At 37.7% G+C, this 26,427-nt stretch overlaps 5 protein-coding genes across 12 annotated transcripts; 2 read left to right on the top strand and 3 right to left on the bottom strand.

Annotated features, from left to right (window-relative positions):
- Positions 1-34: 34 nt before the first annotated feature.
- Positions 35-5,276, bottom strand: LOC135626532 (uncharacterized). Of its 4 annotated transcripts, XM_065131918.1 has the most exons (4): positions 5,032-5,275; positions 4,650-4,878; positions 4,128-4,258; positions 35-1,627 (listed from the first exon to the last, which is right to left on the bottom strand). In XM_065131918.1, exons 2-4 carry the CDS (start codon positions 4,851-4,853, stop codon positions 895-897), a joined length of 1,068 nt encoding a protein of 355 aa, XP_064987990.1. In that variant the 5' UTR covers positions 4,854-4,878; positions 5,032-5,275; the 3' UTR covers positions 35-894. The 4 variants fall into 4 exon arrangements, with proteins under 4 accessions (XP_064987990.1, XP_064987991.1, XP_064987992.1 ...); XM_065131919.1 differs by having other exon boundaries at positions 35-1,624; positions 4,650-5,276; XM_065131920.1 differs by having other exon boundaries at positions 35-1,615; positions 4,650-5,276.
- Positions 5,277-6,073: 797 nt separating this feature from the next.
- On the bottom strand, positions 6,074-11,732 carry LOC135626533 (dihydroceramide fatty acyl 2-hydroxylase FAH1-like). Of its 3 annotated transcripts, none has more exons than XM_065131921.1 (8): positions 11,594-11,732; positions 8,171-8,243; positions 7,631-7,723; positions 7,355-7,551; positions 7,144-7,249; positions 6,762-6,908; positions 6,544-6,685; positions 6,074-6,437 (listed from the first exon to the last, which is right to left on the bottom strand). In XM_065131921.1, exons 2-7 carry the CDS (start codon positions 8,219-8,221, stop codon positions 6,566-6,568), a joined length of 714 nt encoding a protein of 237 aa, XP_064987993.1. In that variant the 5' UTR covers positions 8,222-8,243; positions 11,594-11,732; the 3' UTR covers positions 6,074-6,437; positions 6,544-6,565. The 3 variants fall into 3 exon arrangements, with proteins under 3 accessions (XP_064987993.1, XP_064987994.1, XP_064987995.1); XM_065131922.1 differs by having other exon boundaries at positions 11,611-11,670; XM_065131923.1 differs by lacking the exon at positions 11,594-11,732 and adding an exon at positions 10,341-10,459.
- Positions 11,733-12,351: 619 nt separating this feature from the next.
- On the top strand, positions 12,352-14,146 carry LOC135626531 (ribosomal RNA-processing protein 14-C-like). Its single transcript, XM_065131916.1, has one exon. It carries the CDS (start codon positions 12,465-12,467, stop codon positions 13,623-13,625), a length of 1,161 nt encoding a protein of 386 aa, XP_064987988.1. The 5' UTR covers positions 12,352-12,464; the 3' UTR covers positions 13,626-14,146.
- A 6,622-nt stretch (positions 14,147-20,768) lies between these two features.
- Positions 20,769-23,510, top strand: LOC135583892 (uncharacterized). 3 transcript variants are annotated; one of them, XM_065133773.1, is made up of 5 exons: positions 20,769-21,080; positions 21,166-21,264; positions 22,872-22,955; positions 23,032-23,133; positions 23,262-23,507. In XM_065133773.1, the coding sequence occupies exons 1-5, from the start codon at positions 20,808-20,810 to the stop codon at positions 23,280-23,282; spliced, it is 579 nt and encodes a 192-aa protein (XP_064989845.1). In that variant the 5' UTR covers positions 20,769-20,807; the 3' UTR covers positions 23,283-23,507. The 3 variants fall into 3 exon arrangements, 2 of the variants coding, with proteins under 2 accessions (XP_064989845.1, XP_064989844.1); XR_010492655.1 differs by having other exon boundaries at positions 22,715-22,955; positions 23,032-23,510; XM_065133772.1 differs by having other exon boundaries at positions 23,032-23,508.
- A 307-nt stretch (positions 23,511-23,817) lies between these two features.
- On the bottom strand, positions 23,818-25,282 carry LOC135627576 (transcription factor bHLH52-like). Its single transcript, XM_065133698.1, has 3 exons — positions 25,193-25,282; positions 24,120-24,793; positions 23,818-24,018 (listed from the first exon to the last, which is right to left on the bottom strand). Exons 2-3 carry the CDS (start codon positions 24,774-24,776, stop codon positions 23,818-23,820), a joined length of 858 nt encoding a protein of 285 aa, XP_064989770.1. The 5' UTR covers positions 24,777-24,793; positions 25,193-25,282.
- Between the last annotated feature and the right edge of the window lie 1,145 nt (positions 25,283-26,427).

Genomic DNA, 26,427 nt, shown 5'->3' with positions numbered 1-26,427 from the left:
TATAAAGTTCATTTGCTTGTTTACTTGAGGAAAATAGAGCCAAATATAAAGATCATTTGTATAGAAATATCAGGAAGAATTTTCCAGGACACAAGTAATTGTGTTGAAGTCTGACATAAATGTATTCATGCATTACAACACTTACTTGGACCAATGGGTCAGCTTCAAAGTCAAAACTCCAATTTCTTCTCCAGACTCACTATCTGCATTTAAGTTTCTTCTTCTCCTCACATTATGTCAAACTGTTAATTGCACTCCAGACTAAAAATTAGTCAACAGATAGCTTGAATTTGTTGAGGTCAAACAGCCAGAGAGATCTTTGTGCATGTTCTAAACCAAATTCCAAGATAACAGGGGCTGATTTGATGATAACTGAAGAGCATACATAAGGAAGCTCAAATCTACTGGCTGAGCAAATCACTTCGCTTCAGAGAATCCAGAAACATCAGGAACAAAGCTACAGAACAGGATCATCATGTTCCACATTCCTGCCAAAAACATATGCCTCCAAGAAAAAACATGGCTCAGTCTAGAAATAATGTCTATTTCATAGCAATTGTTAGGAAAGAAAAACATAAAACATCTGATATACCCTCTTCAAGTACATGCTTATACAAAAGAATAGCTCTGGCAATACTCTGGCAATACTCTAATAAACAATATATGAATGTTGATAAGGATGACCACAAAGAATTGCAGCTAGTAAATATCCAGCCCCGACATCAAACCTAAGAGTGCAACCTCGACGAGTGCAGCTTCCTTTGCTTCATTTACTCTGTATGCCTACTACAAAAGCCTTGTTTTTATTGAAGGTCTGCAGATAGAACTTGATCTGCTGCCAGGTTAGATGATGGTTATACTGATAAGATTGAACTAAACTAAAGAAACAAAACATTAATCGAGAGCAGCTTTGTTCTTCCGTACAATTATCGGCTTTGGCAAGCCATCGAATAGTGGCCTAGCAAGAAGTTCAGGATTCAAAGTCCATTTGCTAGTTAGCCAGATGGACGAGTGGTCCTCTGAGTCCTGCAAGCTTGATGTGCTCGATGATTTCCTAACTGAAACAAACCCATCAGTCATGACAGAGTCTCCATGAGGACTAGCTTTTGGATGACCCATATCCATATCGGTGCGGCTCCCCAGTTTTGGTCTCATTGCTAGGCCTTTTCCTTTCCTTACTGAGATTAAATCACTACTATTATCCTCCAACAACAATTCTGTCGCACCTAAAGATGGGCTTGCATCATTCTTTTGACGCCTCCGGATAGGTTTCTCGCTCTCATTGTTATCTGCAGTCTCTAAAATATTTTTTCCCTTTGTGATCTCGCCATTTCCCAGTGGAAAGCCATTAGCCAAACATATAGATTTCCGATGCCGACCTGGAAGTGGGTCAGAAAACGGTGGCTCTTTAAGTTCGTCAGCCAAGCAGCAACCTTTTCTATACACTGCCATCTCTGTCTCTGCAGTATCTGCACCCTTTTTAGGTGGTGTGAGACCATAGTATGCTTGTAAGCTGCTCATTGCTGGGGAAACCTTACTTGGAGGGGTTTTCAGCTCGAGCGAATGGAACAAATCCAACACATTATTACTAGGCCGATGCGGTGAAGTATGTTGTCTGGAATAACTTCTAGCATATCAAGACACAATATAAAATTAAAAATTAAAAACACACAAATATATAAAGTCCTTCATGATACATGCATTTGATAGACGCTTATTGGAAAATTTGTAAGGAAGCAATGAACCAATGTGGATGGCTTTTGCCAATATGGATATGAGACTAGTAATGCATACGGCCTTATTATTGCAAGCTCAAACACTCAACATCCAAGTTGTTGAGTAGCAACCTTACTGTGACACTAAATCAAGCTAAAAACAAAGACGAACAAGATGTTCATGGTATGAGCAAGGTGCAAAACTAATGATCAATTACTTCTATTAGACATATCTTATATCAAACAGGATTTCATCAGCGATACTGTGAAGGAATTAAAATAATAAAAGATGATCTAAGACCAAGCAATTATATGACATGCTATGCGATAACATGATATACAACTACATTGAAAAATAAATACACCAGGATTTCATCAGTGATACTATGAAGGAATTAAAATAATAAAAGAAGATCTAAGACCATGCAATTATATGACATATTATGCAACAGCATGATATATCACACAATGATATATAACTACATTGAAAAATAAATAACATATTAAAGACCTCCACGATCATAAATATTAGTAGACACTCGGGTGCACCTTATTAATGAGTTACCATGTCAGTCTCATAAGTTACCATCAGTTATCCAAGCTAATAAGAAATTAAGTGGAGGCAGCAAGTGAATTAAGGCACTTTTTTGAGATATAGTTCAGCAGACAACTCTAATTTTTAATCAACTCCAGCAAAAGTTTAGACATCAAAAACAATTTCTTTAAGAAAAAGAAGAGCAGTTGAACTTTACAAAATGAAAGTGGAATTTAAGGGCAACCTAGTGCATGAGGCTCCGGCAAACATATGGTCTAGGAGGGTCAATATGCATAGTTTTACCCCTGCAAGTAACCATAAATATCTTTAATACATTTTAAAAGTTAGCATTTTTTGCATGGGAGTCCATAAGAAAAACAATTTGCATCCACCAGGAAAACGAGAAGATCACTTGTGACAATTTGGTCACTATTATAAATACAATCAGAGGTATACTTTATCAGAAGTGGAGGTTATCAATGATGATGAATTCTTAAAAGACAGACAAAGATGTGAAAATGCTATATTTACAGATATCAAACAAACAAAGTGAACAGACACAATAAATGGACAGAGAAGAGAGACAGACACACTTCAGACAAATGAAAAAGTGATGTGGGAGAAATTAGGTGGAAAAATAATAAAGACACAGAAGGGACACAGAAGGATGCAAGAGTTATATTTCCCAGAGAAAGGTAAAAACAGGAGAAATTAGATTCATTAGCATCTCTTTAGATGCATGTATGAAACTACTGGAACATTGAAAGATGTAGTTGCTACACCAAAAAAAAAAAGCATGCAAGAAATAACCTATTGACCCATCAAAATAAGGAACATTGAAACAAAAGCTGGAAGTGAATCAGGGCATATGATCACAATGTATGTTTGCTATTCTCTTTTTCCTTTTTTCAGTGTGGCAAATGTGAGGTTACATTTGAACAGGTTGACCAATTTCTAATTTACTTTAACATAAAATTTATTAGAGTTGCACAAACAAGCAATATTGTGAAAAGCATGCACTACTAACAGAGCAGTGGACTGTTTATGGTGGATTGGAAACTGCAGGTGCCATGAGCCCAAAGCAGACTGCAAGCATTAAAATATATTGCCTACATGAATTCCCAAGCTTAGTATTACAGTCGGGAGAAATTTTCCTGAATCTTAAGCTCTTTAAAATCCATGACCCATGTGCGGATTCAAGGCCATAAAAGCTATTAGCCTAAGGAGTGATTCAACAAAAGTGGGAAAAGTTAAATAGCACAAAAGGAGTTCAAGAATATGAAGTGAGGTTGAGTTCATGTTTGAGGGAAGGGAGCTAGATTGATGTGGAGTTGTGTCTGTTTTCTAATTCAGGAAAACATGAAAGATATGACTAAAGCTGATGCAACTTAAATTCAAACCAAAATTTTTTAAACTAGACCCAAGTTAAACCCTTCAAATACTGCATGTCTCTTAACCTGTTGAGATTTTTGGTTTTTCACTAAGGATTTGATTATCAATTAGAAATTCTAGTCAGCATATATAAATGTATCATAGATAACAGTTACAAACTGATGTACGGAAAGATTCAATTATGCAGTGCATCAAAAACAAGTTGCTTTACAGCTTCACTCACTGAAATGGAAGAGCAGAAGGGAGTATTACTCCCCAATTCAGGCCACATAAATAATCAAGGACTTCTACATAACAGTTATCATGATTCAAGAACTAACTTCATAAACTAAGTAGAAAGGAAAACATACGCATGCCATGCAACAAATGGATTATGTACATAAATTGTCAACCATGGTAACAGGCTTCAAACAGCATTCATCTTGTGCCAACAAATCAGCTGAAAATAAATACATCTTAAAAATAGACAAGAGAAAAGAAATTACCCATTAGCAAATGAACCATTTGAAAGACAAGGTGATGGAGGATGCCTCCCTGGTAGAGGAATCTGCAATGTTTTACGAGCAAACATCTGAATATCTGTTGTCAAGCCATTCAGTCGCTTGATGTCTGCTACCTAAAACATCAAAAACAAATTTTCTGCATATCAGTACCAAATTGCGATAGAAAGTAATACATGTTTTGCTCTATACAAACTATCCAAACATTTAGTGATAAAAATTACTGGTAATGGTGACAATACTATTTTGGAAAATAAATTATCGCTTAGCAGTGAATATACATTATTTTGATCAAAACTCCATGATATCGGCGGCCATCGATCAGTTCTCTTTTCACAACCTCACTAGTGTTTAGGCTCATTTAATTAAATTGCTGTCTACAGCAAGTAGAAAATGTAAACATCTCCGATCTGACAAATACCACTATACATATAGCAAAACAATGACAATCTTCTTAACACTTTCTAGAGTGTAAAGATAAAGAACTAAGCACTGGCTGCTAAGTACCTCGACGCCATACTTTATGGCAACACCAGGAAGCGTGTCCATCTTCGACACGCGATGCTCGATATAGTTAACTCTGGGAAGGGAATCTGAAGAAGACGACGAAGCTAAAGAAGTCGCGGACGAGGATATGGGGATCGTAGCAGCCGTATCCAGCAAATCATCCGAGAAGAGGTGAGAGGTCCTTCGGACCCGATCTGCCTGCATCTCCGGACGCTTCGATCACCCGTCCCTGTTCCCAATGACCCCGAGAAGGCTTCAGATGTCCCGAAAAGGGAGCTTTTTATCATCAGACAACCTCAAAGCTTTCGCTTTCTCGATCAATCGCCACTTCCACGACCAGGCCTCACAAAATCCAGATTTGGGGATTCGCAAGCAAAATTACCCTAGATCAGCGGATCCGACGCTCGGGAACTGGACTTTGACAACGATCTGACTGGAGCATTAGTAATTCATCGATTCCATGTCCAGGCGGCAGGAAATCGAGGCGTCGGAGCCTCCGAACTCTGCGTGCGTGCGTGCGTGTGTGTGTGTGTGAGAGAGAGAGAGAGACAGACAGACGGAGCCGACGCGAGAAGGGGGGAAACGTCGGCTAAGATGCTCACAGGTACTGCGGCGGTTTTAATCCTCTGTGGGTGGCTGAATCACCGGGGAAGCGTTTCCTGGCTGACTGGACTCTCAGGGACCAAAAGCGAGGGTGCCGCGTTTGCGGGTCCCACCAAAGCGATGGGGGCGGACAAACGCATTGTGTATTAGATTAAGCTTGTAGTTTAAGATAGATAACGATCGGATTAAATTGTGTTAATTACTATCAAATTAAATGATTAGCAGTAAAAATATTATCATCAATAGAGTTTAATAGTGGAAAAGATGCATGTCTTTGTCACGTAAACTACCGGTAATAATGAGATCATGTAATTTGACTAAAAACTCACGTAAGCAGTAAATTTAATGACACATCTACATATAATTTACATAGGGAAAAAGATTAATTTGCATGGATACTTGTACAGCATGCATATAACATTTCTTCTCTCTCTTTGTACCGACACTTAATACACTGAGATCAACTTTTATGAACACAACATTGGCTTGAAAGAGGCTCCTATGATAATGACACAGCTCAGTGAACAATGTTTGATGCTACAGAGTGATTCAATGTTGAAAAAGGGCAATCAAATCACAACACTCATTGATAATTTTTCAATGTTTGTGCAGAACATTGACACCTCCATTTCATGAAGAAAATTTATGTTAATCTATAACAAGTACATCGATTATAAATGGTTTTGACTTAGATATTTTGATCAAATGATCTCAAAATAAAATTTTCAAATCAGAGAAGACATCACTCGCACTTGTATCAAATTTAAGGGATTAATTACCTCATTGAGTGAACGTGATACATCATCTATGTAGAAAAGGAATGAACAATGAGCAGAAAATTTATAGAACAAAATTTCAGCGAAGAGTAGCAGCAAGGAAGAAATTTTGTTACTAGCTTTGTCGCAATTGTCTCTGACTGATATGGTTCACTAAATGAACCGGTTTTGCAAGGATGGTTGATAGAAACCTGCAAACTACAATGAGGCAATTGTACACCTGATGAATTAGACTAGAAAATGTAAAAGTGTTGAAGCCTAATAGACAGAGTATAGTGTTGAAGACAAGAATAGGTGGATGTCTTGATCACATAAATGCTCTCCATTGTAAGAACGAAAAGAAGCATCGTTTATATGGACGTTTGGAGAAGGATCAAATGAGACACACCCAGCCAAATATTATAAAAATCTGCAAGGTCAGTAGGTAAACTAGTTTTAGAAGAAATAATCGATGATAAGAACCCCAGTGATAATGATATACAAGTCTAAAGCAGCATGAGTTTCTGGAACTGGACCTTCCTCGGTGGTGCGAAATAATCAATTGCTTTGAGAAGAGGATTTTGATGGGGGCAATGTGCCAAAGACAATGTCCCAGAGTGACGAAGTTATTCCAAACCCCTTGTTTTGAATTCTGAAGTGATGGTTCAGATGGTATCGCTGGAATGTGCACAAGGAGGTGTTTGTTAGAACAAAGAAAACGAGTAATTGCTCTTTTAGATATTCTCATTCTCACCTTCAGATTCTTAGCTGGCTCTTTGGATGGTTGTCCATGGTGCAGGTAGTAGTGAGTGCAGTCATAGATAACATAACCCAGTAGGCCACCTCCGAACAAGGCAGGAGCAGATGATGGAGTGGCAATTAGTTTAACCAGATTCCAGAACTGGAAAAACATTACGATACCTATTAGCTCCCAATACATGATAGACCCTGGCTAGTAATTTCAAAAAGTAAAAATTATTGTAACAATATCAGATCCTAGATTCTAACCTAAATGGTTAAGAGCATTAGAGTGCACGTCAAGAGATGTCTGTTTCAGATTGAAAAGCATACACATGCCATGTCCATGAATACGGAAATAATAAAAGCAGATATTTTGAGATTCTTAGTAGCCTTACTGGTACACATAAGATAGCTGCAGCAGCAGGGGGAAAGACTAGCCGTAGTCCATCCATGGGATGTTTGTGATGGCAACCATGAAGAAGGTAATGAGCAGTGTTTCCCCTGTAACATTGTTGCCATAGATAAGTTTAACATGCAACTGGATTTCACTTTACTTCGACTAAAAGATGCAATTCTTACACAAAGACCAAAGAAATGGTCACCTACCAATAACTCTTAGTTTTGATGTGAAAAAGGAAGCGATGCAAAGTATATTCGATCAAGGTCCACAGAAATATTCCAGTGGCTGCCATCAGAGCTAACCGAGGGAGTGTATTGCCCCTTTGGATAGACATGCTCAGGCACCAACAAGCAACTGGCAGCCATATTGTTGGAACCGCCCACCATACCGTTCGCGTTAAGAACTGATAAACACAAAAGCATGCAATTACAAATATATCAAACAAATTATCTGTGCTGGCTAAGGTACCACTGATGCATTACCTCCAAGAAGTCATTTGCGAAAAATCGTGGGCCTTCCTTGCTAACAATAGGCTGGTGAACCCATTCTTGGTAAGCTTCTCCAAGATGACCCACCTCAAATAAATTGGAACAGTTTAGTTGATGAGCAGTTGACACCAGCAAATACAAAGTTACAAAATTATGTAACAGTAAATGCAAAGTGACAACATATACTTTATGAATGAGTTTAAGCAGAAAACATTGGCGTGAAGCTTTGCAACCTAGGGAAGAGAAATATGGGGCGAAATTAAAAAGTTTCAAGATCCATATCAAATATAAGACCGAAAAAAACATTAGCTGCTATTGGCTTACTGGTTAACGCCATATATCTACTTAGGATATTGTTCTTCTTCAACTGACTAGTAAATTAACAAATCAAACAATGCTTAAGTTTTGTAGTTAGCTCATTCTCACTTTAATTAATATGTATTAAGCAGAACTAACAGCAGGCAAGCAAAGAAGAATCTACGTCTCACATATGATGGTATAAAATGGAAACCAAGAAAAAAATCTGACATGCACCTGAAATACGAGAGGCTTATTCAAGTCGACAGTGAACTCCTGCGAGACCATTTGGATGATGCTTTATATTTCACTGTAAACATGCATATAAGAAGTTATCATCGGATAAAATAAGCAGAATGAAGAAATTCATGAAAATAATATGCCAAAAAGTTAAATGGAAGATATATGAAGAAAAATGTCACAAAAGACAATGAACTTGTTAGAACATGAACCAATAATATTTTAAATAAATAAAAAAGTGATAAAAAAAATCAGAATCACATTTGATGTTGTCGTAGGGCAAAAAATCTCGCCCTCATATAGGATGGTGTTGAGAAGATGCCCCAAGATAGGATCAGGAAAACCTTTTCGTGAGTCGAAGGTTGATAGAATGAAGAGAAAAGAGGAAAAGAATTTCTGATGACAGGAAAGCTCTGTATCATTGGGGTCCTTTGTGACCCAAATGCTCAAACATATATTGCATGTTGAAAAAGTACATCAATAAGAAAAAGGAAGAAGGAAAGGAAAGAAAAAATGAAAAAAGAAATGATAGAAGGAGTCAATGAATATTTTAGATTTTTTTCTTTAATATATATTTGGACCCAACCATAAAATCTAAAACGATGTGGATGAAACTCTAAATTTGTCTTTTATAAACCAGACCTTTTAAGTAAGAACAGGAAACAGGATTCAGGTATGATACCTGGAATCAGATGTCTGTTTTAGAACAGCAACCAGCATATACCAATATAAAGGATCAAGTATTTGACTTAAGACAGGAAATAGCAAATAAATATTCAAGTAACTAATTAAACAGAAACCCGAATTAATTTAAAATTATATTATAGGTTTGTAACACTTATAAATAACACGAGTGTTAATAATTTTATAACAGAAATATTAAAGACAAAACAAGAAATAATTTTTTTTAATTCAAAAAAATCCAAGGTTTCCCTTTTTAATTTAGAAAATCGGATTTTTTTTTAATTCACAGAATATGAACTTAGATCCGAAATATATATCTTTTTCCTTTTATTTCAACAAACAGCTTTGAATTTCAAAAATTCAAGACTTAAAATTCTATTTTTACAATAATTTAGGAGTTTAAATTTTCTTAAGAAAAGGAAAATTCCCCAAATTTATAATTTGGAGGTCTTCAAAATATCATTTAAAAATTAACTAAATATCCAAGTTAGTATAGTAAAGTTAAAGAGAATAAGATAACTTGTATTTGACTTTTGGAATAATTTCTAAACCAGAATTACCAAAAAATAGTAAAATTCGTGATCATTACTAAAAATGTAAAAATAAATTTTTAGGTTTCTCTTGTCAGTTTATGAATGAAATTTTTTTAATTTGCTTAACTAAATGCATAAACAATTGTCAAAGTGTGCTGCATACAAACCTAATAACTATTATAAAATCTAACAATTAGCAGAATATTAACAAATGAATATATGTAAATTGTAATGCAAATTAATAACAAAATCTATAAAACAATGCACAATTTCGTTATAAACTAATCCAATTTTTTTAATGATAATACATATATTAGCTAATCAATCAAATATAATGATAATATTTGCAATTAAATTTTAATTGAGAGTTAGTTCCTTGTGAGATTCTTAATTAAAATCTGGTATACAGATTTACTTTAGATTGTTAGAACATAAACCAATAATATTTTAAACAAATAAAAGGAAATTAAAGAAAAGAAACTCGGAATCACGTTTAACGTTATCCTAATGCAAATCTCACCCGCGTGAAATGACATTAAGAAGATTCAAAATAAGAATGGGAAGCCCTTCCCATTAAGAAGAAGATGCCTCAAGATATGACCAGGAATGTGCATTCAATGAGGAAAATTAGAAAAGATATTTGGCAGATCTAAATAAATGAATGTTTTGGGTCCTTCGTAAAATCAGAAAAGATATTTCGGAAAATCCAAGTAAATTGAACATTGAAAATGTAAATATTGATAACATAAAAGAGAGGAAAAAGAAGGAAAGGATGGGAAAAACAAAAAGCAAATTATGGAAAGAGTAAATAAAAAATTCAGATATTTTCCATTACTCAATCCTAACACAACTCATTGCAACCACAGCACTTGCATGTAACACTTTTTCTGTTTTGAGGGAAAAGGATCTTGAATCTAAAGAGCTAGGAGAGGAACAAGGCTGGAAATGACCAAAGACTCCCTGGAATGTGGCACATCCTCCAGTTGTTTGGTCAAACCTTCAATCTAACAAGATAGATGATACAATTCAGGACTCCATATAACACCTTCATGTGGCTAAGAAATCAAACTTGAGAAACCACACATCCTCCAATTGTTTGGTCAAAACAACTGGTATAACAAGGTAGATGATATAACTCAAGACTCCATGGAACACCTTGACGTCGCTTAGCAATCAAATTTGAGAAACTGCACATCATCCAATTGTTTGGTCAAAACCATCAGTCTAACAAGATAGATGATACATCTCAGGGATTATATAGAACACCATGATGTGGCAAAGAAATCAAATTTGAGAACAATAATTTACGTGTGAAACAAAGTCCTGGACGAGTAACTTGCTTTAATGAGTCAGCAAGTGGCAGGTGAAATGCTAATGCAATTATTAAACTCATAATATTCACTCTCATAAAAGATGATCTGGAAAAAGAGGCGAGAAAAAACACCATCTTACATCAAACAATATTAAGTTCTAAAGCTAATATCTACACTTGTAACTTATAATTTGACTCAAAGCTAGATTATAAATTTACTACATCTAACATTTAACTGGGAAGTTCTTACATGTTTCTTCAGTAAACAAAATTCCTTGTTACTGATCTAGGGTCAGATTGTCCAAATCTATCATGTCTCTATATACAAACTAAATCAACTAAATTTTAGTACAGAGACACACATACATATGCACACAGCACACGCTCGCACATACATACCACTGCTGTTATCGATCTAGATTCAGCATGTCCAAATATATTATGTCTCTGATAATAATACATATAGACAGCATTCTATATTAACTAAATCTTGATATGGACAATGTAAGAGAAACTAAATCCTCAGTTCTCTTTGTGACACAAAATGATTGGTACAAAGAAAACAAGACAAGATACTCGGCATATTAAGGTAATCACTTTCACAAACCAAACATACTCAAGAAATAAACAAGCACAATGAGCATTTTTCCCCCAAAAAAATAAAGGAAAGTATGCAACATATAGTACAAAAAGAAGTGATTTTTAGACGAAGCAGGCCTGAAGATTCAAGACACCCCGAAGGAAAACAAATCTAAAAAGCGACAGAGCATCTCATCTCCCAAACAATGTGGCCATTGGTGTCTCATCCAAAACCAGATCGGAAACCAAGAACCACTAAGACAAGAACAGATCAGTAAAAAGTGCCCGAAATTGAAAGAAAAGAAGAAGTACCGAACGCAGTGACGGACCCAAGAGGTCGCCTCCCCGGCTCTTCTCCTCGCGTCGGCCGTCGAACGAGAGAGCGAGAGCGGATATCTTTTCTTAGTTGTTCACTCCATATATGGTCCGATCGACACCGTCAACTCAAACGGAATCTCCAAACAGAATCGAACATTGATATCAGCAAATCCGGACTCATTGATTGAACCGATAATTAAATCTTAATACGAAAAAACAAAATGTAATTAGAATAAATAAAAAGTTAAAAGTCTTGATTCGGACAGATTCAAATTAATCAATCACAAAACAGCTGGAAGTCACTATCACGAGGCCGTCACCGTCAGTCACCGTTATCGCCTTCGCCAGTATAAACAGCAAACGGACGTCGATTTGAGAGCCGTATCGGCGCGTCTTCTGCACGTTGTGGTACGGTGACAGCGGAGCAGACTCCGTGATGCCTTTGTTATCGGATCCCGTACCGGATCCGACACGTAGAACCGTGTGTGAACCCGTAGATCTCTTTTATGAGCATCCGCAATTGTCTGCAGTAGTAACGAGCAATCAACCTAACGGGTGGGACTTTAGGCTTAATAGAGTTGGAAATAGAATCGGATTGTGGATAGAGTCAGATCCGGTTCGTTGGAGTCCGTGGTCGGACTCGAGTCACGCACAAACCAAATTGATGTCGAATCGGATTGTTCAATCCGATTCCAACCCGGTATTGAAGGATCCGATCAGACCCGATCTTTTCCGTGTTTGCCCTCGTTACGAAACCCCACCCCTAACATACTTGAGTTCCCTTCTCTCCTCCCACCGCCGCCGCCTTCCTTCCTCTCTCTCTCTCTCTCTCTCTCCCCTTCGGTGGCGTCTACGGAGCTTGACGATGAAGAGAAAGGTCGGCCGCCAAGAGATGTCGTCGGCGTCAGTGGTCGCCGTCGGATCCTCCATTGACGGCGGCGTCGATCTGAAAACCCTAATTCACGGTCATTCTCTCTTCTTCGACCGCCTTGTGGAGCTCATCCCTGCCCGTTTCTACCTCCCCGTGGATGACGACAAGCCCTGGTTCCAGGGCCTATCCAAGGCTGCTAAGGCCGCCGTTAAGGCCGAGTCCCGCGACAACCTCAAGGAGGCCCGCCGCGTACGACTCGACCCTGCCCAGTCCTCCACTACCCTCGATCTCCTCAAGAGGAGCATCGAGGCCGAGAAATCGGCTGCTGATACTAGCGACGACGAGGAGGATGACGAGGGCGAGGAGGACGAGGACGAGGATGAGGATGAGATCGGAAGCGAGAGCATGACCGAGGTCGAGAATCCCGTTCCCGTGATCTCCGACAACCGATCCGTCACGTACGAGGAGCTCCGGCAGCGGCTTCACCGCCGGATCGAGGAGCTCAGGTCCGGCAGGAACACTCGGCCTCTTTTAATCAAGAACAGGCCTGATAAGAGGGAGAAGAAGAAGAACCGAAATAAGAAGAAGAACAAGGAAGAGGATGCTTCCACTTCCCAGGGAAAACGAAAGAGAGACGAGAATGAGACCAGGGAGAAGGGGAAGAAGAAGAAGAGTGAGAAGGCAGAGAGACACAGAGGAGATGCTGTCGCTCCCGATATCTCCTTTGGGCAGGTCAAGATTGGTGGTGAGGATGAGCATAGGAGCAAAAGGAGGAAGCTTTCTAAGCTGCAGGAGTTGGAGAGGGCGAAGAAGCTGCAGGACTCAAAGAAGGATCCAGAGAAGGGGCTGATGGTCTCCAAGAAGCATTCTTGGAAGGCTGCTGTAAGCAGAGCTGCAGGCATGAAGGTACACGATGACCCAAAACTGTTGAAGGAGAGCATGAAGAAGGAGAAGAAGAGGCAGCAGAAACATGCTGAGAAGTGGGAAGAGAGGATCAAGAACACTGAAAATATTAGAGCAGAGAAGCAGAAGACGAGGGCAGAGAATATAAAAGAGAGAATCAAGCAGAAAAAGATGAGGCGGATCGAGAAGAGGGAGAAAAAGCTAATGCGCCCAGGGTTTGAGGGGCGCAAAGAAGGATATATCAATGAATGAGATCTTTGGCTCTAGGAACTATCCAAGGTTTCCAAGGTTAAAGAATATGAGGTAATGGAGACCTTTTTAGTCCTGTTTATCTCTTCTAGGGTTTAAGCAATCTGTCAACTTGATCATCTAGCAGTATATGTTTATTACTAATGCAAGCTCAGAGTAGTCATTGTTACTAGCCAAATCAATTCAGCATTTACATAGTGCAACAAAAAGAAGAAAAGAACTTCATTAATTCTCTACGGGCATTGGCCTTAATTTTGATGTGAAGAAACGCCAAATGGAAGTCATGTTAATTCTGTCTTCCAAATGCCAAAAAAAGTGTCAGATGCCCTACAGGCACAAGACTACTATTATTAGAGGGTCTACTATTATTACAGTTTCTTGTGTAAGCTGATGATCAATTGCTAGAGCTGATAGAGATATTTGATTTCTTATGACTCTGTATTCATGAATATCCATTGGATGCTGAACTACTTTAGTACTGTTGCAGTTTTTGCTAATATACCATTGTGTCCCTGATTATTGTATACTTCAGCTTCTGAAACTTGACAACAGGTTACTTGCTGCATATTGTGGTTAGTTTTTTATCATGATCATGAAGTTGTAGTAGACTGAGTAAAGTTCAGAATGTTTGTGACTGTAAACTTGTGTTTGATGTATTGATAGTCAATGAATATGAAGGTAAGTTATTGTTCTTGTGACAAGTGATCAAACAGTTTGATGTGTCATTACTTCCAGTCTGAAATAGTTTGATAGGACATTCAAAATGCACCAAAATATTGGCTTTCTGGTGTATATGTTAGATTGACATCCATTTGTTGGTGCCCTGGTACTCGTCCTGCACCGAGTCTGTTATGTGTATCATAATAGGGGCAATAGGCATAGAAGTTGTACTGCAAGAATGATATATATTTCTGCATAAGATATTCTAGATAAAAGATATGTTAGAGGAAAGGAAAAAAATGATAATGAATCTGAAGAATACAATAGTGGATCTTAAGAGAAGAAAGTGGTCCTTGCAGAATTTAGATGAAGTTAATGCTAAAAGGAAGTTGCAGTCAAGTGGTGAGGTATACAAGGGAGAAACTGCATGTTCGTATTTATTGTCTGAAAACTTGGAAGCAGTATACAGATTGACTAGAAAAGTAATAGTATTAAGATTAAACTTGTCACTTTAAGCCAACCTGAGGATTTAAATTTCAATTTGATACCGGTTGCCAACCTACCTACTCGATATGGTATCACAACATGTCACAGTATAATGTTAATATGTAACATATGGAATCATTGATTCAAATCATATAATAAATAACTACTATGTACTGGTATCCAACTATATTTCGACACCAGTACTTGGTTGGACCGGTAAATATTGGTACGGTCGAGATCTGAAATCTTGGCAATCACTTTGTTTATTTGGAACTTACTAGGATTCTTATCTTCTATGTTAAAACAACCAACTCAAGTGCACTATATTTCTTTTATTATAACTCTTATATCCAAGGCATTCTAAATAACGGACCTTGACTCTCTTTTGTTCTCAATAATATCATTGAAGTACTGTGTACACACAAGCGAATGAACTGGAACAACCTATCAAAACTCAAATTAGTAATCTATGCCTAAGCTTGACTCGACCCTACTATCTGTCAGAAGCTTGGCTGCATCGAGTTGTGTTTTTGAGTAATAGTGTAATGCCCTTGGTATTATATTGAATTTGATCAGCATCGTTGACAGGTGCTGGGGATTCCATGTCATCTTCACTTGGATAAGAATAGTTAGGTAAATTAGCCAAACTAAGGTCACATTTACAGAACATTTTCTGTTGCTGTGACACACTACAAAAGGAGAAACCGAGTATTTGATGTTGCATGTATATTTTCTGCATAAAAGTGTACAAACTGCTCAACTGTGGTCAGGTTTTCATGTCAGTGGAGGTGGTTTTAGCTGAGATCCACCTTGTGATAATTACTTCCGATGTGCCTTTTTTTACAAAGAAGCTGTTTTCTCTTGGTATTTCTTATTGATCTTAGCTCAAACAGGGAGTAATTGGGGTGTGAAACCAGATGTATATGGTATTCTCATGACAAATTCACTAAAAATGCATGATGAGAAACTTGATGTTGATGAAGACCAAGTGCATCCATATTTCTTGATATTGAGGAACAATATGTCTGTTCTACTTTGTCACTAAAGTCCTAGTTTTTGCAGCTTGAAATATCTTTTACCTTCCAGTTCATGTCCTACCAAGTTGTCTCTAGAGATACAAATTATCTTTACCTGAAAGCTGGATGAGATTGGAATCTTGGTGTTGGTATGAATCTCTTACTATAAACTCTTTATTCTTTTGGCATTTTGGCTGCTTATGTTGTTTTTGTTTGACAATTTTCCAGAGGTTCCTTATTTTAGTTTTGGCCGTTTATTGGCTTAAGTTTCCTTTCCCAAATCATGGTTTTCAACTGAGGGTGCCATTGTTATTTTATGGCTCTTGTTTGTGTTAATGTGTGTTACAGGACCTGTCACTGGTAATTAGCTGTACTTGCAACAAAAAGCAAGCAAATCATGGTTGCACTTTTAGAATACAAATCATATTACTGATTTCAAATCATACCATTCTCACAGCAATGAATTAAACCTGATCACAAATAGGAATTTGTGATTCATGACATCCCAAGCTTCAAGTGGTAAATAGGTTTAAAGGAGATTTCCAAGTGCCAAGTACTAAATTTTAGATTAGAAAAAAGATAGAAACGTTTCGGTTAAATTAGTTTTTTCACTCACTGGATTGTGTTAGAGGTTGGGATTTTATCAATAGTCGCTATGCTATCAGATGGGCTCAATTCCTTAGTGTCTTTATTAATATTTCAAAAATACTTTAAACCTATTAAAAATAATGTAATCTGCATAGAAATCTTTATTATTTTTGTTCCTAAATTAATTAATAAAAAAATAATATATTATTTATTTATTTACGACTGCAGCCTGATGAAGAGAGAGAGATAGATAGATAGAGGGAGGGAGGATGTAATCACCGAATTCTTTATTTCTTTTTTTTTCTCTCTAAAGTGAAATTTTCTATAGGAAGAATTTTGCTTGAATAAGTTCATGTAAGCGGATGTAATCAACAATTAAAATATATTGCCTGATGTATGTAAGCGGATAAGTTAGGAATATAATAAAAATATTAACTAATTATTATATTACCATATTATTTATTTACTTTTTCTTTATTATATATTTACTTTTCTGGTATTAAAACTATGATAGTTTGCATCGACCTTTTGACATGTTTTTTTTATTGTCAATCTTTTTGTTTTTGTTTCGGTCTCGAGATAATATTTAAATGATTTTATTGGTGCGTATTAATGCAAAGATAAAGATATTCCAATGATCAGTAAAATATATGATTTTTGGAAATAAAATTACTTTGGGAAGAGGTTTGCGACACGCAAAAGCAGTAGCAGCAGCTCAGCTCGGTCGACGTCAAGGTCGGACAAGAAGAACCAACTCTACTCCTCTTGGATGGTCGTCAAGCCCCAGGAAGAAGCGACATTGCCGGTCCTCGCATCCCACCTTCCTCTCTCGTGCTCTTCCACGATGACCCGCCCCAGATCCGATGGGTTCGTGCGTGACTGCAGCTCCCGGAACTCCCTCTGCGTCATCCGAACCCTCACCTGCCGACCAGGCCTCGATGCTCCGCCGGAAGCCTCGCCGCTGCTGCCACTCTTGCCCATGCACCCGCCCATGATGTCTTCTCCTCCTCTTTGTGTGTGTATATATATATATATATCTTACGTTGTCAAATTCTCTGCCTAGTCGACTCCATATATACACACACGTAGAGGGAGGTGTGAAGTGATCAACGGATGAGAGGGGGATGTAAGTTGCAAATCTCATGGATAAAAGAGTGTCCTGAAGAGAGAGAGAGAGAGAGAGATTGTTGGGCGTCCAGGAAGCCTGCATACATGGGGAGGGTGAAGGCAAGCCAAGAGGGAATGCATGTAATCACAAGATTTTTATTCTCTTTTTTTATGAATTGAAATTTTTTATAGCTACAACTTTGATTTGATAGATCAATTTATTTACTTTTATGTGGAATGTAATAAAATGATTAATCAACAATTACAATCTATGGGGAGGTATATTAGGAATATAATAGAAAATTAATTTCTTAAGAAGTCAAAGAGAATATTTATTCATTTCCTTCAAGGGTAACTTGTTAAAGAAAGGTATGAGAGAGAGAGAGAGAGAGAGAGAGGTAGGTTTTCCCTCTCTACCTTGTTATATCTTTACTGTTTTGTAACTATTAATTTATAATTTCAATTGTTCATGAATATTAGTAATGGGGTGCATGAATACTGGCATTAAAATTTTGTTATTGATGCGCGAATTCTAATATAAATTTCACGATATTTCATCTTGTGTTGTAGATTTAGTATTTTTATATTGTGTTAAAAATTTAAAGATTATTATTATTATTATTATTTAGATTACATCAAAATAATAATTATTATTATTATTATTATTATTATTATTTATTATTACTCTGCCTAGGTCGATTTAGGACCATAGTAGGATTGACATATCATGATTTTGGGATTTAATGAATTTAAAAAGATTTACATGATGCCTTGGCTATGAAATTTAAATAAAATTAATAAATTTTTTAAATTTAAATGTGCTATGCAATTGAAATGATTGATGTGATGAGATGAGATGATATATAAGGACTCTATTTTCTTACTAAGAGTAGGCATGACAAATATTCGTATGATAGTTTCCGATTTCTATAACTTTTGTTAGAAGGAAAGAATCTCTTGTGAAAAGAATTATCTTATTTGTTATTATGATTATGATATGAGCTCTTTTCATTATATCATTGTACATCTTTTTATCCATTGTTCGAAGAGTATACCTTACTATTTTGATTGATACCATTGTATGACCCTTGATTGTGATATAGCTACTCAATATATTTTGTTGATATGTTCAAATAATATTTAATCATATTCAGAGATAATTCTTTATGGACGTTATAAGAATCGTAATTTTATTTATGACTTATAAGTTTTGAGAGAAACATTTAAATTTTTTTGCTTTGAATAAGATTACTTTAATTTCTAAACTACTTTGGATTAATATACGTGGAAAGATGATCATATTCCGTATTTAGAGAAAAAAATGAGCATGATGTGATAGAGTAAGCGCCCAAAAAACCAATTGCAATGCTAAATGTGCCAAGTCAACTTGTCATGATTACAAGTTGATATGGATGATTTAAGCCAACACACGTTTATAGCGTTGTGCATCTAATACATTTATATCGCTGTGCATCTCATACATCAATGTCTCTTACATAAGTGGTTTAACTCGAAATGATCTAACACTATGTCACATGTGTTTGACATCCCTCACATGGGTAGTTCATTCGAAGACACCCTTATATAATGCTTTCGTGTATCTTCGATGTATGCCACCACTTATATGAGTCATTTACGTCAATACACCCAAACCTCCGTATATCTCATGCATTTGATACTTATATGGAGTTCAAAGTCAGCATGTCTCAATACTTTCGTGCTTCTTCTGCATATGATATTTCTTACGGTGGTTTAAGTTAACACACTCTATCTCTTTCACGTATCGCGTTTGTCATCCCTTAAATGAGTGGCACAAGTCAATTCACTTTAATACTCTTTGTGTATCTCCTATATTCTCAACATACTATGTTGGTTATTCTAAGTCGACATATCCTAATGTCTTTATATATTTCGTGTCTGATATCCCTAGGTGATTTAAGTCGACAAGATCCGAGACCCTCGTGTGTCATATATGTCCAACACCCTCATATATGAGTATTTAAGTTAGCATCCTTTGACGTCTCATATTATCTCTTGTATTTAATAGTCTCTACATAAACAATTGCTCGATAACCACATGTATCTCCTGCATTTAATATTTTTTTATGACTAGTTAAAGCTAATACATATTTTATGTGAATGATAAACATCAATCAATTTTTTTAAGTGCAAATAACAATTATAGAATTCTCGAGTTATCCGATGACTATTTTTAAGTTAATTGAAAATCAACATGTGATATCTAATCAAATAATCAGTAATCCCTTAGTCATAAATCAAATTATATGATGTCGATTGAGGACCCTTACGGACCACTTAGCCAAATGATTACATAATGCCATCTAAGTTTACTTACTCAATCTTTTTAGGGTTGGTAAGTATTTTTAGGAATCTTAATTATATTTAAATTAATTCATAGAATTATTATTAAATTAATTTTTTTAGTAAATTAGATATTATTCCTAAAAATATATAATGAATTTTAAAGTTTTAATTAAAGAGAGAGGTAAAATATTTTGGGTACTCTTAAGTTTGATCTCTAGGGTCGCTAAAAAAAGGTTAAGAGAGAAGCTTTTCAGGTTTATACGAGAAGTGTACAGGCAAGCCGTAGTTTAAGCGGTGATAACTTAAACGTCTTGTAATTGATCTCATATATTAAAAAATTTAATTTTTTTCATGAATATAAGTGAGAGTTATCGAATCAAAAAAATATTGAATCAATTGATACGAGAATTAATAAAGAAGCTCATGTGTTATTCTTTATTATATTGCTCATCGATTCCTATCATAATTTTTAAAAATAATATTATATAAAAATAATACAGTAATTATAGAACAGTAATTATATAATTTTTTAACGGTGGTAAATCTCAACGTGAACATAGTTAGATCTTCAGCAATATAGATATAAAGAGGATGAATATTAGATGAAATTATCTGGGAAAAAACAAAAAGTAAAAGACCATTACACTGTGATGATCATTTCTTGATCCCACGCAAGTATTAATTCGAGTTGTCACATCAGTAAATGAACCTTATCATATGATGACGTCACATCGGATGGTCATGAGGTGCTTGGTGCGCGGATCTTGATGCACGTATAAAAATAATCCATCTCATTTAAATGAGTTCGATAAATCCACATATACGAAACGCTCCACCTGCTGCTAAGCTTACTTATATTCGGAATTAAATTAGGTCGGGTATCCACTATCCAAATCCAAACCCGTTAAAATCCGAACTCGATAAGAGGGCAAGCTAATGTAGCGGTTCCCATGGACCCGCTTCCATCCGTTGTAGTTCTTTGGTTCCTTCCCATGGCAAGCTAATGTCTTCGCTTCCCGTTCCTTGTACTTCTTTGGTTCCTTCCCGGTCCCCAAGAATGGTTCCCAAGAAAGGATCTGAGTCAAGAATGACTCCCGCTCCGGCGCGATCCGCCCACGTGGAAGAATCTAAGGCGAGCTCGTCGGATTCGGACCTCTTCGCCGCCTTCATCGCTCGGAGGAAGTTCTTCAACTATGAGCAGAACCGCCTCCAAGACCAGGTCGACACCCTCGGGCGCCGTTCCAAGTGGCTGAAGACTTGCATGGACGAACAAAGCGTCAGCGTTCCTTCTCGCCGTTCTCGCTCCGCCGTATCAGGCTCTCTTCTTTCGCTTGTTCTTGACCTTTCTGTTGTTCTAGCAGGAAGATGGGTTGAGGAGTGCCAAGGCGCTGAAGACGTGCATTGGTAAGACGAGCGAGCTGCAGCGTGCTTTGCACGATCGACGGGATAAACGTGAGACGGTAAAGTGTCAGAGATATCTTGCTTGATCATCATGCTAATCTTGGGTTGTAGAACTGTTAATTTCCTCTCACGAGGTTACGTGGACACGTTCTTGACGATAATGTACGTAACCTGGTTGTCAAAATGGCTGAACTAAAACAAATCTAGCAAAATCGCACAAAGCCAATGAGAAACCAGCAAGGGATCAGGAGTCATGTTTTCTGGAAATAAATAGCTGGGAATGGTGTCAAATGGCCCTACGATGGGAGGTGTTTTCGATTGGACAAGGGCGGTTCTTCTTCATCCCTACATAAAATGAATGTTTTTTATCCCATTGTTATTGTTCATTAAAAGAAATGGAAAAAAGACAGATTTCCGACGCTTTTGTTAGTTCAGATGTAATTAAACTAGGGATGTAACAAAAAGATTAATCTTTCAGAAATATCTTATCATTATACGCATCAACAAACATCTCACGTTAAGTTCTTCATATAGAATTATGTTCATTAAGGAGCTTATGTATGCAAAACTAGCTGATCCAATCTGCTGTTACCTTTTTTTTCTGGAAGCAGAACGAAATATTGTGTCAAGTTACAATATCATTTATCTAGAACAATCTTGATTTGTTTTGGTGGAAATGCAAATAGGAGCTGATAGGTTCTATTTTATAGATGTAAAGATGTTTTGATGGTAATTATTCATCTTCCTAGGTGGTTTTTGGCTAGCTGAAGATCATTGCAGTGTTCCTCTATTTATTCGTGAATTATTTTTGTAATCTATCTTGATCTGTTGTGGCCATGCAACACTTGATTGGTAGTCTATGACATAATTTGTTTTCTTTAGAGATAAATGTGAAAAAAAGGGATTAAAAGAAAAATGGTGAGGCATCTACATTGTCCTTGAAGGAGGCATCAATCGAAGCCTTACATTTGTTACAACTGATCCTCATTGCCTTTTGATTGTTGCTTCCATGACCTAATATATTTAGAAGTTCTAACTGGAGAAAGTTATGTTGAAAGAGACATTTCTTTTCTGGAATGCAGTTTATCTTTCATTATATTCTATACTCAGCATGATTTTGATCAATCCATGTCCTACACATTAATTATGTTTACATTTGTACGTGAAAATATCAATTAAATTTAGCATCTTCTAAGTTATTCCAAATATGCAAATAAAATGTAGGATAAATTTCTTAACATTTATCAGATACTTGTCCTCCATCTTAAATGCATGCCAATGACTTCAGGTTAGATGAATCACTGTATTCCTGGTCAGGAGTTCTGTAACTTGATAAAATATTTTAAAGATATATATTTATATAAATCTTACATTCATGTCAAAGTCAATTGCAATCAGTGCCTATATATATGAAGTGGGCATCAATAAGTAATAACATTCTCAACTATCTACAAAATTTCCCTGCTAAATTTCAGCAAAATAATGTGGTTTTCTGTGTTTAAATTTCAGTGTGACCAAAATTTCACCCTGGCACCATGGTGTCTTCTTTTATGTTATATATGAAGATTGGGTTCAAGAATAAGTGTTGTTCCTCTGTCTTTTATGGTGTTACATATGAAGACCTCAAGAAAACTTAAATCATCTAGCATGTTGCTGCATTCTGTAGCTTAAAGCTTTGAATTCCGAAATTGGATTCTTAAGAAGCGACGAGAAGATGGTGTGGAATGAATATCAAAACACCGAAGATGAGGTATAAGATAGAAAAGCTCTACTTTGATCCCTTTTGTTTCATCTAACCAGTAGCTAAAATTGCATTTTGTTTTAAGCTCCATGAATGCAAACAAAGGATGAAAAGTCTTCTGAGGCAGTTAAGCGAAGAAAGCAAAGCCAAAGGATCAGCTAGTGAGCAGCATAAGACTACTAGTAAAGTGAGGAACAACATAATTTCCTACAATTTCTGTCATTCTTGACATTGTCTTCTTAGCATACTTTATTCTTGCTCTGTTATTTTTCTTTTCCCTCTCTAATTGTTTGAAGTTTGTAATCTCGTGCACAGGGAAAGCAAATTATGTCATAGAACAATGTCACAGCAATTTTCAACTCTGCTATTGTGCAGTGCATTGTAAGTTCTTTGGAGGGAAGCTGTTGAGTGAAACCATGGTTTTCTTTCAATGGTTGTCAACTTCATCATAATGAATCTTATGTTCTGAGGTCATGGCTTCCCACTGGAACCCCTTCCTGTACTGGATTCTTTTGTATCATCCAAGTCATAACAATCAAAATGTTAGCTTCATACTAAATCTTAGTTCAAAGTGAAACTATGCAGACATTTTTTTGTTTCTTATCGTCAACGGATCGCAGGAAGATCAATGGCTATGATGTAGCCACGTCATAACGATGGAATGAATGGGCCAGAGGTCCATTTATTTTAGATACTGGGCTTTAAACCAAAAAACTAAATGACCCCAAAACGCACTTGAATTAAGACAACTACAATGTTGAATTAGGATTACAACCAGTAAGAACAAAGCAAACAAGTCATCAATCTATCTACCATAACTACTGTCGATGAATCAAGTCTCCAATCTATCTACCACAACTATCGTAGAGAACTAATTCTCTGAATCCCGGGTCAATTGTCTACTCGACTCGATGAATCGATCGAGGTCTCTTGAGACTGGCATGTTCGATTCGATGTCTCGGTCCGCGGAGATGGCTCCGATCACCGCCTCCGGCACGATGCACCGTCCCTCGCCGGACAGCTTCTCTTGGACGGCTGTAGATGCTAGTAGAGCTTGAAGCTTCTGCTCCACCTCTTGCGGTGCCTTCCATCCCTGCACCAAGCAAGAACAGTAAGTGGACTCACCTAACCGAAGTCATGAGACCGAGTCCAGAAGAGTTGGGTCTTGTGTACCTTAATTGAGCCCATGAGCCCAAGGATTCCAACCTGGGCCTGCAAGAACTTGACGTACTTGTACGCCGCTTGAAACATCTCCGCCGTGTTCATCTTGTTCCCGCCGGGAATCAGCCTCCCCAGCTCTTGCGTCTTCTCGCTGATCCTCTTCCTCCGCGCCCTCGCCGCCACGGTCTGCGCCGACAAGCATCCGGCGCCCAACTTCCTATCCCCGTCGCACGCAGGTATCCCACGGGCCGGCGGCGGGGCTGCCACGAGGAGCTCTGCCATGAGCTCCGGCGCCGGCCAACCTGCCACATTGCAGGAACTGGCCTCGAACGTGAGATCCGACGGTCGGTACAAGTCACTGCAGCTCCGCGGTCGCTTAGGGCGGTGGAGGAGATCGAAGTCGTCGCCCGGTGCATGAAGGCCGGGAGGGAGGGATACCGCGGATGGCGCGGAGAAGCAGGGGAGCGGATTGGCCATTGCGTCGTCGTGGAGGAAGCAGTCGCCCGGGGGGTCGAGGAGGTAGTCGATGGGGAGGTGAGCGGCGTCGGGAGGGTCGGAGAAGAAGCCGAGTAGAGCGTCGGCTACTTCGGACTGGCTGTCGTGAAGAAGGCCGACGCCGGGGTGCGGATGGCCTGCTGCTTCCCAGCTCTGGTGCAAGCTCAGTGCCATGGCAGTAGCAGATGTCTCTGTTGCAACAATGACACAAACATCCATTACTCTAACATGATAAACAGCAACTGCTGATGTACTCCAAACATGATGAAGCAGGAGGAGAAAGAACTTGGTTGCACGGCAAAACAAGAAGAAATCAGAAGAGGTGTAGTGTAACTCCACAAACCATTACAGCATCAAACCAAACCATGATATAAGAACGCACAATTACTGGCGGAAGTGCTCCAGATAGCAACAAGTACAGTTTCTATCCATTGCAAGAACATGCATAACAAAAAGTGCAGTGGTCGCCTTCAACTACTAAGAAACTTGTGATCAGAGAGGATCACCTCATCATCATGTACGGTTCAGTGAACCCTAGAAGTTAGCAAAACGAGAAGACTAAGGACATAGACAGAGAAAATATATTTTACCTGTAAGTTGGATGCTGTATCTTCAAAGGCGGCTCAACAGAGCAGAGAGAGATCTTAGAGAGGATCTATACTAAACTCTTAAGCACACAGAGAGAGAGAGAGAGAGAGAGAGAGAGAGAGAGAGAGAGAGAGATCCTTCCTTGTATAGTGGCGGTTCATGCCTCGCTCCATCATTCTCTCCTCACGTTGCTGTAACTGATCCCTCGAGTCTCGGCGTCTCTCACTCGCAGTTCTATAACTTACATCCGCGATAACTAATCTCTATCAGAGTAATCTCGAGTCTATGACACAGTTATGTAGTTCTCACCCTCGCCTTGGATTCTCACTCACGTAAGCTCTTGCAATGTCCACATGCAGAATAAGAAGCTCACGTAATCAAATGAAGCGATCCTCTGCTGCATCTTCCTATGCTGTATATACACACATGTATTATTTAATATTACAAATATTTAATTTTGTTCTCAATAGCATTTACTTATTTTTTTTGTTATGAGTATGAAGAAGAATAACTCAAGTTACTATCCTTACCATCCTCTTTTTACTGTATTATATGAATTATTTTATTATATGATCCTATATTTTATAATTTTAATATAACATGTAACTGTTTTTATTTTTAAATTAAATATACTGTTTTGTTTTAAACATCTAAGTAAGAAATTATAAGAAGAAACAAAAAAAAAAGAGGTTTTATTTCCTAATTAATAAATCAAGCTAATAATAACGGCCCAAAATCTCATGAGGGTAAATCTAAATTTTGTATTATTTTTTATGGTTTATGAAATCTTGCCATTAATATTTTTAACTGTGGAAAAAGATTAATTATTATGACATTTACTAATAATCGGCCGATATTTGAATTATTAGAATTTGGCTCGAGATAAATCCTCGGTCGACATTAGACGAGCTCGGACCGGAGTGCAAGCCTGACCGATTCCTGACCCGGCAGACACTTGGGCGAGTCAAGCTCGTACATGCTCGATCCCGAGTCTGACACGCCTTCGCCTCCTATAAATTGGACCCCTCTCCCTTCTCCCCGCGCTCGATAGAATGCGACGCTCGGTTAGGGGATAGAGGAGACGCTTCGGAAACAAGGAGGCAGCGGGTCCTCCATCCTCGTCTTCCGATCTCCCCGTCGCGCTCGTGGATTCCCGGTCACGGTACATCGAGATCTTGCGATCGCGATTTATGCCAGCTTGCCGATGGTAAATCCTGCATCCTGTTTTCTGATCGTC

The sequence above is a fragment of the Musa acuminata genome, chromosome BXJ2-11, assembly GCF_036884655.1.
Source record: "Musa acuminata AAA Group cultivar baxijiao chromosome BXJ2-11, Cavendish_Baxijiao_AAA, whole genome shotgun sequence".
Taxonomy (NCBI): domain Eukaryota; kingdom Viridiplantae; phylum Streptophyta; class Magnoliopsida; order Zingiberales; family Musaceae; genus Musa; species Musa acuminata.
Note: the sequence above shows the minus strand (reverse complement) of the source record. Positions and strands in the feature narration are given on the sequence as shown.